Source organism: Cygnus olor, chromosome 1 (assembly GCF_009769625.2).
Source record: "Cygnus olor isolate bCygOlo1 chromosome 1, bCygOlo1.pri.v2, whole genome shotgun sequence".
Classification (NCBI taxonomy): Eukaryota; Metazoa; Chordata; class Aves; order Anseriformes; family Anatidae; genus Cygnus; species Cygnus olor.
This window is the reverse complement of record NC_049169.1, coordinates 164,521,122-164,538,159: the sequence shown is the minus strand read 5'-3', so window position 1 is coordinate 164,538,159 and position 17,038 is coordinate 164,521,122. Positions and strand designations below refer to the sequence as shown.

Genomic DNA, 17,038 nt, shown 5'->3' with positions numbered 1-17,038 from the left:
CTGTACTAATAACTATGCACACAAGCCTTCACATACGAAACAAGTTACCTACACAGTACAACAGTATGGTTACTACTAACAATGGATCTACCCAAGGGGGTTATGGGGAGTAAGTGCAAAACCTAACTGGGAAAATATATGAGTTTTCCCATTTCCTGGCTACAGAGAAACAGAGAAACTTAGCCATTTTTTATACAGCAGTACAGCAATACACAGTCATGCCTTGCAATTACCGGCTTACCTGGAATTAACATCACCATGTCCAAGTTGCCCATGCTGCCCATATCCAAATGTGTAAACATCACCATTCTCCATCAAAACCACTGAAAACAAACAAACAAAAAAAACAATATTTTTCTGAGATATGTATGTGTTAACAGTGTACTGTACCAGTGCTGGTTAGTCTTTCTAGGCAGAATAGATAGCAATTGTTACTGGAACACCAAAAGATCTATACCATCTTCCACAACCCATCACAGCTAGCATCTCTACACAGGGATACAATTGTGCCATGCAGCTGTTACCAAATGGCTCAAAAATCGCTTAAAAGCTCTGATATAATTCCATATATGGTATTTCTATGGTGCCTTGCACTGTTGAAGGACAGTGTAGTATACTACAAAATGATAGTGCAACCTTTTTCAAACTTCAAAAAAGAAGGAAGGGAGGAAGGGAGGAAAGGAGGGAAGGAATCTACACTATAATTCATATTTATTTATTTTTACCTGAATGGTGAAATCCACAACTGACTTGTACAGCTCGCAGTTCACAGTCAAAGCGGACAGCCCCTGGTGGATAGGTTGTGATTTTGCTTGCATCCTTCTCACCTCTTTCTCCACTTCCGTCTATAAACAAAACTTGTAATTATATATCATGTCTTCCAAAAATGTTATGTTAGAACGAAGAACAAGAATAGTCAATAGTCCCCACCCTGCCATTTGTAAGGTAGGAGAAAGAACTCACAGAATAGTGAGAGAGAGCTCAAAACAAGTAATCAAAGGAATTAGGAACAAGGAATCATCTGGAAGAAGACAGAAGCTCTACTCCTGAACAATCTACCGCATCAAAGTTACACACACAAAAGGAAAATAGCACATCCTCTAAAGCAGAAACTTCTGAAGAGCGGAAAAAAAAATGATGAGCAAAACAGGAAAGTGAAATAAGTTCAGAAGTTTTGCTTAATAACCATCACTTTTGTTCTTCATGGAAATAACATTATCAATTACACAGAAGGTACTGTACTTGAACACAAGAGGTATAGACTGGTCTGGTTTATTCAATACCTATTTGTTAAGGATTTCACTTGACTCCAACTTGGCCCTGCTTTACATAACTAACAATTAGTTACACAATTAATCTCTAACAACACTGATATACCCACTACCACCACGTCTGTTTCTGGTCTACGATGAATTTTAAACATTTCTCTGATTTCTGCTATTAAGTATGCAGTGCATCATTGGTTCCTATAATCAAACAGCACTTGCATCAGATAACAGTACAGAAGTGACAAATAAGTGCATTATTTATCAACTTCTTGAAAGCCGCTATCTTGGGAAAAAGATGTTTGTCTGTTAACTAGACTGTAATTAAACTATATTGTCACAGGGTCACAAAGGAAGGTGGTTTCATAACACAAGCAGGAAACTAATATGACAGAGAAAGAGAACATGCTCAGCACCACTGAAACACTTACACCTGTGAAGGAATCTGGCAACAAAAGCTCTGAAGAAAGTGCATTTTTGTAATGACCAATGTCATATATGACTGCAGTATACACACATTACCAAAGTGGGCCAAGTAAACACACCTGTAGCTACTGTTACAAAATCCTTTTAAACTAGAGGTTTCTCTAGCACAGAGAATGAGGAGAAAAGGGATGAAGTGAAAAGTAAGTGCACCCAAGAGATTCTACATTGCTTCTGTGATAATTCTGACCAATTACTACTACCTTATTAACAAAATTCATACAGAGAAACAACTGCTGCTGAAAGCTTTCGATGTGTTGTTAATTCAGATCTGTATTAAATGTTTCTACATGCTTTCCTGAACAATTGTTAGTGGAAGTCTGAACTCTGAGCATTTGTTATTTACTGTGTGCACATAGTACTTAAGAACTTTCAAATCTTTCAAAGTAACTTCAACGCATCACAAAATAAATAAATGAATAAATAAATAATAAATCTTACTTTTTTTTAAAAAAAAGGTATTTTCTAGTGATGACTGGGTACAGAAGATAAATGAATCTCCATGTACTTTGCATCTGTATAGAAACGATGCACAGAGGTATTAAGTAATGCTTTTAAAGAAGTAGGTTAACAGAATAAGTAACATATCCATTCTAAAACACAGGCAGCCTTCATCAAAAGATTTACACCAACACTCCACGTTGGGTATGTGTGAAATGGAGATAGTAAAGAAACTGTCTAGATCTTATAAATACCATGGGAATTTTGAGTTTTTTCCAATAGTATCACTTGGGTACTACCAGACTGTATACATGTTAGAAGAAATGTTTCTGAAGGCCTGTCTGCACATTTATTTGTAAGAAGAAAAAAAAAGTGAATACAAAGAAACTATTTAACAACAACAAAAGGTAAAAAAAAAAAAAAAAAATCCACACCTGAAAAAACATGTATTTTTTCTGGTCATATAATTCTGCTTTAACATGCTTCTACTATTTCAGTTAATAATTTGGCTACTTCTCAAATACCTATCAACTTTTTACACCAACTTTTGTATTAAACTGTATATGACAAAGTAATCAATAGATGGTTCTAAGGGCTAATATTGCCACCATATATTTTATTCAGGAAGCAGCCTACTTACTGCTTCCCTCTTTCACACACATTTTTCTAACAGAGCAAAGTGAATTGTTCTCAATGGTCACCTGTGGCCCCTTGTCTCTCCTCCTCCATCACTGATGGCTGTGCTGACAAATATAAGTTCTCCCACTGTGCAAATGCACTTTGCAAGTCATCTGCCAGGAAGGCACATCTACTATGTATGTGATGGGGCTGTATGTGCTTCCCAAAACGAAACCAACTAGACACACAGCATAGTATGATACCATATTATGCATAAGGAAATGCTAAATACTATTGTGTACGATGTAGAGAAGAGAACATTCACATGAAAATAATTTTCTGCATTTCCTTATCCAAGAAACAGATTTATTTTAAAGGAAAAAGATTTACAGAGTTGGGACTTTTGAGTTCCAAAGCTAACTTGTCAAAGTCTTTAAGAATGCAGGAATGGAATGTGTCTTGATGAACAAATGTAACTATGGAGACACATGCTTGCTTTTCTTCAAACAATTGTGCACATACTCATTTCACTAGAAGTAATATCAAAGCAACCTAAAGGGGAAAGCACAGAAAGAAACACTAATGAAGCAGAGATTGCTCTTCAAGCAAGAAAGTTAGTACTTTCGATGTTACCCAACTAGACTTCCACTTTGTCTCTTTCATCTCTATGAAAGAGAAGAAAGCATTGAGGGAAAGCTCCAAAATGCTTCCTGCTGTCATCACTGAGGGGTGGGTGCTATGAACAATTTCACAATGCTGTTTTTTCAACTTGGATACCTTACACACTTAGCGAAGAAAAGTGTGCTAACTGGTATAACTATTAACAACACACAAAAACACCCTTCAACTCCCTTTTCCTTAGGGAAACGAGTTTCTGAAGACAATCTTTTCCCCTGTGCTCAAAAGCTCTCCTGGTTAATATTGCTACCACAAAAACACACAAAAAAAATCCAACTCTCCACTGTTTTCCAGCAACAAAGAAAAAACTCAATCAGTTCTAAAAGCAAGTGAAGTCATGAGCTATAGATGAGAGTTCTTCTGGAGAAAAAAAATACCTTACAGAATGGCACCTCAGAACCTGGGCCCAGACCTGAGGCAAACCATTCTTTTGGTCTCCCACTGCTACAGGAAGGGTGATAATATTTGCTTTTTTCTCATGGACCATTTATAGAGGAGGGAAAAAGTGCTTCCAAGGATGTTAAACGTGGTTCTTCTCCCCACAGATGAAAAGCTTTAATTCTACAGACTTGTGTACACAAAAATTTCATAGAATAACTGCCTCTTAATAATACCACACCATTTGTCAACGTATCTTTATTTAAGTTCAGCAGAGATTACCTAAATAAATGCCTATCAGTCAAATTACTGGTTAGTATTTGTGATGTTCAATCCTCATGGGATGTTCTCAATGCTTTAGTATCTATAGGCTCTATATACCACATTACTTGAACAAATCAGCCTGTGACTGCAGCTTGACTGTCCACCACAGACTTTAGTTGAAACATCTGTAAGCAATATTATAGCTACAACAGTGCAGGAGGTACAGGAGGGAAAGGAAACACACTCTGGCTGTAAAAATCATCCCTCCTACAAGGGGAGAAAAATAAGCAAGTCCACTGAATACTTGAGAGGTGGCTACAGAGCTTGGGTGAAATCTGACTTGCAGAATCTCAAGTGCATGACACTTATGATAATGTGGTAATGTATTTGCATTCTAATTACAAACTCAATAGCAACAATTCTATCCTAAATTTTTGTACCAGTATTGGCGAGCAGGTTTTGTTAAGTGTTTTTCTCTAGTAAGTGCTTCAAACTCTCTTTTCCTTACCCTTAAAGCTAAAAAGTAGAACATAAATTTTCTTGAACACACTGATAATTTTGGATTAGCATTTACAAAATCATTGTTATATAACTTGTTCCATCCCTACAATTTCAGCTTCTTCTAACCTTTGTCCTTCTGGTATTTGTTTTCATATTCTTTGGATTATTATTATTATTATTTGTATTACCACTACTTCAAAATACAGGAAAAAGGCAGTGTTTGCTACAGAACCTTAACTGACTCAAGGAGCTTACTTTGTTTTTAATTTCCACTCAGTTGATTTCTATAGTTGAAAAATGTACAGACTTCTGCAGACTTTAATCTTGTTTACTCAAGATCTGCGATGATAAAGTCCCCTGGGACTGGAGATACAGACTGGGAAGTCACTATCTTGTTACAGAATGAGGATGAAGGACCAGCTGATTTCTCTTCTTAGTTTCAAAGCACTCCATGATTACCAAAGAAGGTGGTGCCTACTCCTTTCTATTTGTGATGAAGATGCAGACACAAATTAGAAAGATTACAATTATGTTTAATACACATTTTTTGCAATAAGAAAGATCTTAATATGCAGACCCTATAAATGTGAAATGAGTGGATGACAGTGGCAAGCTTTCCAGATAATGGCTATTCATGATAAAGTTAAAGGAGCTTTCAACTGAAGAATTCAACAGAATAATTCCACAAATAAAAGCCATGTAGATTTGATAATATACCAATGTACAACGTACAAAGTTTTAAATTAGACCACAACTGTCAGCCCTGAAGAAGCTGTTCACATTCAAGTTTAAATAAATATCATTATCGGGAGAAGATATGTAGCTGAAGACTGCGAAGCAGGAACAGGTATCAGCAAGTCTAGTCCTTGCCTCATCAATGTTACCAGCTGAAATGCATTTTCCCTGCAAGAAGATCTTGAAGGTCTGGTTGATGTGAACTGTTAAAAGACTACCTCACCAGAAACATATGAAGTAAGAATACTGGCTTGGAAAACATCACATTCAAAAGTGAGACAAAAGAGCATACTCATTTCAATGCTGCAGTGTCCTTTTCCTAAGTCAACATCCGTGCCTCAGACTGCTTGAGATTATTGATTTTATCTTCTACATGTAGTAAGAGAAGCAAATGAAGAATGCCTTTTAAGATAAGGTATATTTCTTATCTTCTCCAGGATTTTCACCCATTACTTTGAGAGCAACCCACTTCACCAGCTTTCCTTTGTTAGAAAGTTAAGAGGTGTTTCTAGTGGAATTTATGGCCTTCTTTCAGGAAGCCATCTTGGGTCAGAGAAGGGTTCTCAACGTTTACTTGTAAAGGTATTGCTCAAGACAAAACTTCCTTACCCCTTCAGCGTAAGACAGAAAAAAATAAAAGAAACAGAGAATTTCTTTACATATGGCCTTCCTTAAGGAAAAATAATTTGTCAGTTCTACAGAGTGTATTTGACAAAATCCTTCAGCACAATGCAGGCTTGTGCATTGTGTGTGCTACCACACTCCAAGAAATCATGCAAACCTCAAACTGTGACTAATGCAAATACCTCTTATAAGGAAATATTTGATGTAGCTACTCAGAGCTAAAGAGAGCTCCAACTACTAACACATGCCAAAAAATAAGAAGTAGGCAGGATGAACATACTTCTTCATGCACTTTCCTATAGGGTCACGGGCTTGCATGCAGTATAACTAGCAGAAGTACCCAGTTCAAGAAAATTGGTTATCAGCCAAGTGTCACTCAAATGACAGCACTCAGGTTTTGTATGATTTGCCTTTCAGCATGAAATCTCTCCCAGGGAGATTATGATAGATTCTATTTAAACCATTAAGTGGTAAAGCGCAGATGATATGTTATCCAGGGAGACTGGAAAGATACTATGCAAAAAAAAAGGACCAGATTCTGTTTTCATTCCCCTAAAAAAAGCTTGAGATAATTTCATTATCAGGTATGTTCACAACTATGTAGGCCTATCACCCCTCTCCCCCACTGAAATCATATCCCAGAAGTCTTCAAATTGTCATACAAGTTGTTTCTATACATGCCAAATACAAATCACTAACTTGCATTAATTCTTTTCACATTTTTTTTTAGCTGTTCTTTAAAAATGTTGAAACATTCTGGGCCCACACCATTTTAGAGCTTTCTGATTACTTTGATCAGATCTGTAATCTGCATTTTACAAACATATCCTTCCTTTATAAATAGATACTTACACACACCTCTATATACAGATACATACAGACTATGATCAGATTTGATACAGTTCAACTACAGTCACTTCAGTTGAAATTTTTAGTAATATAGTATCTCTTCAAAAAAAAAAAATCACACCTCAACACATTACACACTTTGAAATTAAATGTTTACTGAGTTGGCTTTCCAGACATATGGAAGTTTCAGAAATATCAACGATAACTCCTTACGTTCTAAAAAAGAACTGTTTAGTTCATGAATATAGAAATGTAAAAATTGTACTCTGATTTATACTTTCCCCATTCAAAGCTAGCAAAAAAAAAGTGTTATTTACATTACTTTAAATATTTTCTTTCTTTAAAAAAGGTTTGTTAATAGACAACATACCTATGAAAAACTATGCTAGAATTAGCAAGTATAGAATTTAGGTTAAAGGAAATCACCCCAGATATACTGCACAGAAGTTCAAAAACAAACAAACAAAAACACTAACAGTACTAATGTCACAGCTGAGTCACTAGCAGGTGTGAAAGTTTCCTACAAATGAGAAAGAACCTTAGAAATGAGGCAACCTTAGAAATGAGAAAAGACACAGGAAAGCAACGCATATTTCATTCCAAAAAAAAAAAAAAAAAAGAAAGGAAAACGAAGATAATGCAGACTACCAAACATTTACACTTAAAAAAACAAAAAGTCAACATGTAAATGCGTTCTCTTTCTCCTCAGGTAACAAAGTACTAACGCAAAGAAAGGCAGAAGCCATTTTGTGCATTTCTTTGAAAAGACAGATTCAGTGCATGAAGAGGTGAGGTGGGAGGATTGGCTTATTTCCACCCTAGCTGAAAAGGAAGTCCAAATACCTTTGTGCTTGTCCCGTTTATGCTTTAGCTGTGCTGGATGGGGTCTGATTCTGGCTAGAGCCTGTTCTCGATGGTTCATAAAAATAGGACCAGGAAATACAAGGGGGCCTGAGGAGAAACATTTTGCACATGCATAGGAAAGCTCACAACATGGAAACAATGTGTTAAACAAAATTCAAATTAAAAGCAATGAAAAAAAAAAGTAACTATATAATAAATCTTGTTTGTCTAAATTCAAAAAGCCCCAATGAAAAGAAATTCATTATCTCTTGATAATAAGACCAAAATATTATGCAAAGAAACAGTGAACATCCCACAATGACAGCTTTACCTGAATTTTTAAGTATGCAACTTTACTGTAATGGAACTGTAATGGAAACACAGACTCACAGTGGAGTAAAATATGATAGCAAATATACATTACGGTATTTAATAGTATAAAAGATTAATTATCACATCTTACTTCCTACAATACTACGTTCAAAAACAATAATTTGGAACAATATCACCATATCAGTGCTGAATTTAAAGAACAACATAACCACACAACTGTTTGTCATTACCATATTTAAAATTCATTTATCAATTATAAAGAAAACAGCAATCCAAAAATAACTGGTTCCATGAATAAAATTATTCAGATATGATTGTTTTTCTGATCTACTTATCAATCTTGCAATCTATTTAAGTTATTCTTTGAATCTTTCCCATCTATGTAAAAGTCAAATCTTCAAGAGAAGATACATATTTGAAGAAAGCAATAATGTATTTATTTAACATTTTCTTCAGATTATTATTTTTTTTAATCTAGACCCATGCAGAGCTATATTAAGTTTAATCAAAGCTGATTATATGCAGACAATGGAACAGCAATTTTTTGCTTAAATCTGTACTTTCTACTCTATTTTAAAGGTTAAGCCTGCCATCAGGAATTTCTCTGGAAGCATCTCCTACTTCTGGAAGTCTGACATCACATGGAAATCATAAAAAAGGAGTAACTAATTCTGACAAATACCTCACGCCATTCCACAGGTCTCCAGACCCAGTCCATGAATGGACTTTCAAAAGAAAAACAAAAAAACTCCAAATCAGGCTTTGTGTCACATTTTAAATGACTTATATGAAACTTTGAAAATTAGTATTCCCTGTTCTTCCCCAAGATCATCAATTCCCATAGCTAATCTTTACTTACAAATTAATTTTGGCTAACTTTCTGTAAATGCTCATTGTCTCAAGTTTCCTGTTATCAGCTTTACACCATCAGACTCTCTCACTGAGAGAGTCATCTCAGTGAGTTTCTCTCACTGACAGGGAACAGTATGAACAGAAATTTAAGTGGAAGTTAGGCCAAATCTATCTGGCTTTGGAACCTTCAGATGAAGAAACTTCACACACTGAAGTTGACAAAAGTTGACTTTTTAAAGTTGACTTAAAAAAGAAAAACTATAAACGTGTTAAAAAATAATTACTGCCTTTCCTCTAAGCTTTGAATTTCCTACATGTGTTACCTAATATAATGCCTAAAAGCCTCATTAGACATCTATGGTTTTTATATGCAGCATAGATTTTTGGTTTGGTTTAACCATGGAGGTTTTGGTTCAACCTTGGAGCCTCTTTACCCAGTTCAACCAGAATAGATCAACTTGCTAATTAAGAACTAACTTCTCCTTACGACCAAGAATCATCATTTGCTTTTGATTTACCTTCATCATGAAGCTTCCTCCTCTAGTTGTCTTGCTGTTTTTCCTACTTTTCAGTCTCCTATCAATCTGAGCTTCCGTTTAATAGATTTTTAATACCACTCCATATTCTCAGTTACCATTTTTGGTAAAGGCTACCTTCTGCCGGGCCACTTGCTGTGCTTAGCATCTTAATTGCTAGTTCTTAAATTCACACAAAAAATATTATCCCTCTCTCTCTTTCCAAGTTGGAAGGGAGGTACTGAGGCAGACCAGGAAAAGTCAAGAAAGGGGAGAGAGACAAATGACAGGCAAATTACGAAAGCTAGGAGTGTTAGGAGGACAAAAGATACTGAGCAAAGCTAGGTGAATAGCAGGAGGAAACAGACTGGAGTTGAACAGAAAAAAAGATAGTGATGGAAGACTGGGACTTGCTTACTACTGAGAAGTTCCTAATGAAATAAAAAGCCCAAGAAATAGAGAATGGACCTGACAATACGACAAAAGTGAAGCTCGGAGTAGAAAACAGTCACAAAAAAAGATCCAAGGACTGCAAAGAGTGCAAGTATGAAGTATGTGGGTCTAAGGTATTTGTAGGTAATCAGAGTATGTGAGTTCTAGATAATTTAGACAAAAAATTCCAAAGTTCCAGAAAATGCCTGCATAACATATAGCCCAGGGGACCAAATGTAGCCCTGAAAGCAATCTTTGGCATTTTGGTGTTAAGAGCAAAGATGGCAAGAGAGAGAAATTCAGGAGGACAGAAGGAAGCTAAGTATGTTAGGGTAAGTAAAAGAATTATTAGAAATTTGGGAGATAAAGAATAGTGGGAATGCATAAAAGGATGGCAGCATAGTGCTACTACACTGCTGCTTATAACTGCCAAGCCCCTTAACTGAATTACATTCCCCTAGTCAATACAATGACTCTGTAGAAGTGTCCAACCTTCTGGCTAAAGCAGCTTTGCTTCTGGATATTCGTATATCCTATACGTTCCCATCAATTACATGAGGAACTCAAGTCCAAAATAAAGTTAAATACAGTATTTCTCCATTTCATAATAATTTGTATCCAATCCATGGAACAGAATGAGTATGTCTATCATTGTTTTTGGCTTTTTATACATGCTAGATCTGTAACATAATGAGAATATGATATGAAATATCTGCATTCTGATTATATTATGATGCCTGAATGTTCAATCGTGCTCTAAAGAACCTTCTCTCCCTTGAATATAACACCACAGGAAACAAACCACTAGAACAATTCATAAAGACTGCATCTACTTTCTACTTACATCAAAAGTTGCCTGTACAAAGGGAGCAGAGTTTAAGTACTATTAATTATTTTGGTGGAACAATTCAGCCATACACCAGATGCTTCCTTTATTTTGTTAAAAAAATGCAAAAAATCATTCGAAAAACTTTTCCAGAAGCTTCTAATGTAGACTTACATAGGGAATAATAACCTATTACTCAGTTATTTTAGTAGCTCAGGTTAGAGAGATAAAGCAATGACAGTCACTAGTAGACTGTAATGTTGCTATTTTAAATCAGTTGCTGTATGATGCAAAATGATATTCACTCTCTCCCTTTAGTTTTTATAGAATGTTTTCCCATAGCTCCCAAATCAAACATCTCAAAGCTAGAAACATTAGCTTTCTTTCTGGGTCCTGCAGGATCCAAGCCTTTCAAAATGGACTTTGGCAGTGAATTAAAAGCATAAAGCAGAAATAGTTAATCAACAGAAGTAATTTTATTCTAGAAAAATAGAATGTGTTTATTAAACAAAGCAGCTGACTATGGGATAACAGAGTCTCTGTATACACACTTAAGTGCTTTTTTGCATTCTAGGCCACCTAAGCACTTTGGCAGAATTTCCTCAGAGTTTTCTATTTGATTTATATTTGTTTTATGTATATTTTGATTTCTTCTAGTATCTTTCCCTAAACAAATGCTATTTGACTGGCTGTAATTACAGAGTACTGAAATTAATGATCTCAAATGGCCACTTAGTGTAGACCAATGCACTGAATGTAGCAGGTTACCTGAAAAAATAGTACACAATCACATCATTAAAAACTGTATCATAATGTACGTACATAAGCAATATAAATTAAGGTTGCACAGGAAATCTCAATTCTGCCATTTCTTAACTCATCAGTGTTTGATTTCACAATTTATTTATGTTCTTTCAAACACAGTAGCTTTTCAGTACAGATTTACTAACTGAATCTCCTAGTTTCGATGATACTTTCCATCGTAAAACCCTATTTTTGTCTTCTTGAATGTTTGTAAGAGAAAGAACAGACTGTTTTAGGAAATAATAAAATACAGAGACAAACTCTTAATATACAAAAAAAAGCCTATCTAACAGGTCAACAGTAGGTAAACTTTGAAGGTTATTTCAAAAAATGAAACTGAGGACAAATACTTAGTTAAAAGTGGAACATATTTTACTAAGATACTAAGATACCCATACTTCTAGGTTTAAGGTAAAAAACAAACAAAAAACAATCTTAATAATCCTACAAGGCCATATTAATTGTTAACTGCACATTCTTTAAAACTGTGTTTTTTCAGATGATGAGTGGCAATTTATTATCACAGCATTTATTTATTTATTTATTTGTGTAAATTGACACTGTGTGATGCAGGCACTAAGGTTCATTTTTGTTTTATTGTCCTCTGCTACAGTTTGCTGCTTTTGTTCAAAACACTGAAAGTAAAAATGGATTACATTCCTCTTCCTTTGTTCTTAAAGTTCTTTTCTACTGACAGTTAAGCTGTATAAATCAGGTCCGGAGGAAAAATTGCTAGGGCTTTTTATGGTCAAAAAGAGATGCAGACTAGCCAACACAAGCATGCAAGACAACTGGGGTGGGTATGAGAAAATGAGATGGAAGTAATATTTATGATAATAATTTTGGCACTTTCTCTCTTCTAAATACTTGACTGTGTACTTACTGTTAAACAAATGTGAAAGATGCATTTCTGTATGTGTAAGATAAACTAAACCACTAAATATAAAGCAACTGCTTTCACTAAATCTATGGCAAATCTGAGTTCTAAAACAGTAACAAATATAAAGATTTCTATTTTAAAAATCAGCTTTATTAACAATCATCACCTCTTTCAGACAGAAGTCATAAACTCAAGTATAACAATGTAACTTCACAAAACCTTACCTGCTGGTAATTAAGGACAAAAACACACAACCTTCTCTTGAAAGCTTTCTTAAAACAGAAAGTCAGGTATGAGTTTGATACAATTTATATGTATACAAGTACAAAGTTTTTTTTTAAGAAACTTTGAAACAAATAAAACTTCCAGGTCCTGAAAGCATCAACATAAATACTTAAATAAATTTATGGAAAAAAGCTGCACTAATATTAAATGAAACTTATTGCATATGAGTAGACAGTTCTGCTGTATATTTAAGTATATGTTCAGCAATGAGCAAAGAACAGTGTTACCGACAAACTGATTTCAAGCTTGTAGTGCCTTGAGCAGATGTTAGTTAAACAGATTTAACTGATACTCAGCCTGCCACAGTAAAACTAATTGCTGAAATAACTGAATTAGCTACACTTCAGAAAAGTATAAAATTGCTCAAATACATGAAGCCTTAGATAACATTGTCTCAGTACAAAACAGCTTTGACTAATATTAATTATCTTCCAGATTTCTTTTTCTTCCAAGCAGAATAAGACTGAAAGAAAATAATTTTCCCCTTCTGTACGGGCATCAAAAGCCAAACCCCTGGTTAAACACCAAATCTGTATCTCAGTAGTGATCATCTAGAAGTTTTACATCACAGGCTGAGCAAGAGTAAAGTAATGAAATATCACGGAATGAAGAGGCCCTTTGTAATCATCATATTAACAGCTATTTCTGTATCTTTTAGTGTATTAAATATAGATCTTTAAAAAGCTGTTTTTAAATTCTCACAGCCTTCTAAAACAAAACAAACAAACCCACCACCAACAGAATTATATTTAAGCAATAAACTGAAATTCTACTACTTCAAATCCCAATCTGAAAAAATTGCAGGGACAGCTCTCCAGATTAGCTCACTCAGAAAATGGTAATCTAAGCTACATTACACTTAGTGTACAATGAGTCCATTAAGGCATAACTTAATACCCTCAAGACTAGAAAACTGGTGTTTGATAGGAATGGAAAAATAGTCTAACCATGTTCTGAATATTCTAACATACAAAACTTCTTCATTAGCAGGGAAAAGAAGACAGTGCAACTACTACACTCACCTCTCACCACTCCCATCAAGCCCCCCAAACAGCTTGAAAAAACCCAACAAACATGTTTGTATGGTACAGTATTGTACACTAGTTCCTTCACTTCTCACCAGATTTTGAGAGAGACAGTGAAGAGCTGATAAAAATCCATCAATCATTACATTGGGATATTAGGATTTAGCACAGCCGTCTGTATTCATAGCAGCTTCTAAACCTCTCGAGAGGTCATTTACAAGACTTAAAAACGTGCAATTGATTTTAAGCCCTCATCTTTGCTCTTGCCCTACAGCCACAGAGCTAGAAGCTGAGTGAAGCAGCTCTAACACCGTGACCAAAAGGAAGCAAAACTGGCCAACTGAACATACTGCACTGAAAAGTGCAGAGAAATCTAACCAAGATTAAGGAACTCTCAAGTTTTTTTTCAAATACTAAATGTATTAACCAAAATTGAAACACTTTTCCATTGTTAATTTTAAGGCTCTAATGCGTCACTAAAATAAAACCTCTTTCTTGAGTGAAGGAAAAATATCAACTGATTGTAGACTTATTAATGATTTACTAATTACAATTCTATTCTGGCAAGTATCGTCTAATATGTTGTGGCTGCCATTTTGAGACAAAAAAAAAAAAAAGAAACCTTCAGTTTAAACAGCAAAAATTTCTGACTTCTGACTTACTAACCACTCCAAGCTGTGCTGCTAAACAGCACATAAACCTGTCCATTACAACACTGGCAAGCTACTTTGATTTGGAAGGCGTTGAAAGATGAGGAGTTAACTGCTCTTGATTGAAAATACAGTAACATTTAACTAGGCCATTTGTGTTACAGCTACCAATGACAACTCCTTTTTCATCCCAGAATACTGAAATTCACTTTATGTTTGTTGAACAATGCAAATGAAGTTAAGCATACTCATCATCCTCCACAACAGACCTCTTAAAAGAGTTAAATGATTATACCTGTAGACATAGCCTTCAATTTCTCCCTTAATTCCAATGCAGCACTGTTACAGAGGTAAGTAACTGTAACAAAATTAAATTTGGAGACATTCTAAGTATACATTTTAAAAAGAAGAAAGCTGCTTTTTCCTGTTAAAGGAGCACAAATTAGCCAACTTGAAACTTGCAATGTGGAAATCAGTTTACTTCCAGTATTGGTACTTTTATACCTTTGTCCTAAACCTCACTCCTATTTCAACACATTCAGTGGGAGAGGAGTGAGGGGTTTCTTTGTGTGTTTTCTTTGTTTGTTTTAGGAATGAAATATTCCTATATTCACTTACAATTTTTTCAGAGTCATCTTGTCTACAAGACTTTGAAGATCTGCTGAGAGAATATTTGTATTGAATAAAGGTCACTACATGTAACTGAAGAGTGATCAGCAACATTCAGTGATGGATCCTATTCTTGACTACATAAGAAGCTATCCATGCTTTGTTTCTCCCTGATCTTGCATGAGAGAGCAAATACCATACTTTAACACCCAAAACCCAGAAATCATAATCCTAACAAAATCCTACCTACCTGAAGGAAGGCCTCTACGAGAGCTAACCTGGCCTTTAAGCAATCAACCAAAGTTTTCAGAGAAGTGACAGGTTAAAACCTTTCTTTGGCTCACTAAACAGCTATTTCAGCTCGTGAGGATTTGTTCAAGTTAGAGATCCACAAATATTAAAACTTTTGGGTATACTAAGCAGCCTGCTTATTCTTTTTAGAATTGGTATAACAAAGTTTTTTCAGGTTGCAAAACATTTTGCACACCAAAATGAGTATCCAATAGGTATTTAAATGTTCCCAGTCTCTCTCTCTCATGAAAACAGAAGAGCAACATCAGTTCTCAAGAACGGTGCTATTCTTTCCACCAATTCATGGAAAACTACAGTATTTGGACGGATAAACAACAAAACACCAAATTTTTCATCTGATTAACACTTGATTGTATAAATCAAGACTTCTCTAGGTATTCGTGAAACACTATTCCCAGCTTCATTACTTAAGTCATTCTGAACTGAAACAGGAGACTAATCTCCACTCTTCCAGCTAGACATACCCACTACCTCCAATATGCACAGAGCTATGCAATGTCTGTGCTCTTTGATTCAGGTAACGTGGATGCGTGCAACAAGCAACATCACTTTAACTACAGCCCCCTACACCTATCAAACCAACAATAACAACGTGCCTAATATTGATCATCTGAGACTTAGATTCAGAACATTTTTAAGAGACAGATGGCATACAAAAGGGACAAGTTGCTCTGGTCTTCTCTGAAGGGTTCCTCTGCTCTTCTTCCCCTTTTCCTCCAACTGAAAATTTACTTTCTGGCTCTGTCACTATTACCTTTCTGAGGTGTTGTTAACTGTCCCTAATATTTGACAGAAGCACGCAGGTCCAATATCACAGACATAAAAATAAAGGCTTCCCCCTCTCTACCGCAAAGCTAAAATTAATTGCAAAGATTCAAAGAAAAATATTCTGTTATACTCCACATCCGTAGGCTCTCTTTTTCCATGTTCCTTACTTGTGATAATGCTAGTAATTTCTTATAGGCAAATTAAATAAAACCAAAAGTTGCCCCACAAGGTTCACTGGCTTGGACTCTAAGAAGTAAGTTTGATCACAATGCACACTATATCTTAGGAAAAAAAAAAAAAAAAAACTAGCTAAATCTTAAAAGAAGTTATTTATAAAAAATACAAATCAGACATTAGTGACAGAATCAAAACGTAGCATTACTAACACAGCAGAAGCTTAAACACCATAAAATTTCAACAAAATTGTTCCTCTCCCCAGCGCACAATAATATTACCAACCACATCAGCATGCTTCTCTAAAATATTATGAGTTCTATCAATCTAAAATCTCTCAACTTTAATTATTTAACAGATTAAGATTCTGAGATATATTAAAAAAAAAGAACAGTGCTGAAATCTTGTTTAAACACAGTCTGTTTGTTTAGAATATCAACAATAATTCCTGAGGTAGGTAATACAGAAAGCAGTAAAATTTTGAAATGATCAAGTGTTTTTTGTTTAATTTCATCAGTGTACTGGATCATTTCAGGCTATTCAAATAAAGAAAATTTCATTTTATAAACCAAGAAATCTTGCTTACTATTATAGTACAAAAATTCATTAATAATTTATAATAAATAATTCATACTATAGAAAATGAGCACTGGACAAGCTTGCAGACATTTTAAGTCTTTCTGTATAAAGACAGTTTCAGCATTTACAGTAAATAATTATTATTCCATTTTGAAACAACAAAAGTGAAAATTGACTACATAAAATTAATACAAAATGCTACTCTTCACCAGTGAAATTTTAATGAATACACGTTAACAAATGCATAGACTTCTCCCAATATTCCTAAAGAAGGCTAAATAACATAAGCTAGTTTTTTAGGTTCTGATTTGCGTT

General features: G+C 34.9%; 1 protein-coding gene across 21 annotated transcripts in view; it reads right to left on the bottom strand.

Moving 5' to 3' along the window:
- Nucleotides 1–17,038, bottom strand: part of MYCBP2 (MYC binding protein 2) — a 196,025-nt gene that overhangs the window by 118,551 nt on the left and 60,436 nt on the right. For 19 of the 21 annotated variants that reach the window (XM_040539587.1, XM_040539595.1, XM_040539597.1 and 16 more), the window contains exons 18-20: nt 7,680–7,787; nt 726–845; nt 242–323 (exon numbers count right to left, since the gene is read on the bottom strand). In XM_040539587.1, coding sequence (XP_040395521.1) covers nt 242–323; nt 726–845; nt 7,680–7,787 — 310 coding nt within the window. Of the gene's footprint in view, nt 1–241; nt 324–725; nt 846–7,679; nt 7,788–17,038 lie in introns of those variants that run through there. The other 2 variants (XM_040539635.1, XM_040539758.1) reach the window with 1 other exon arrangement.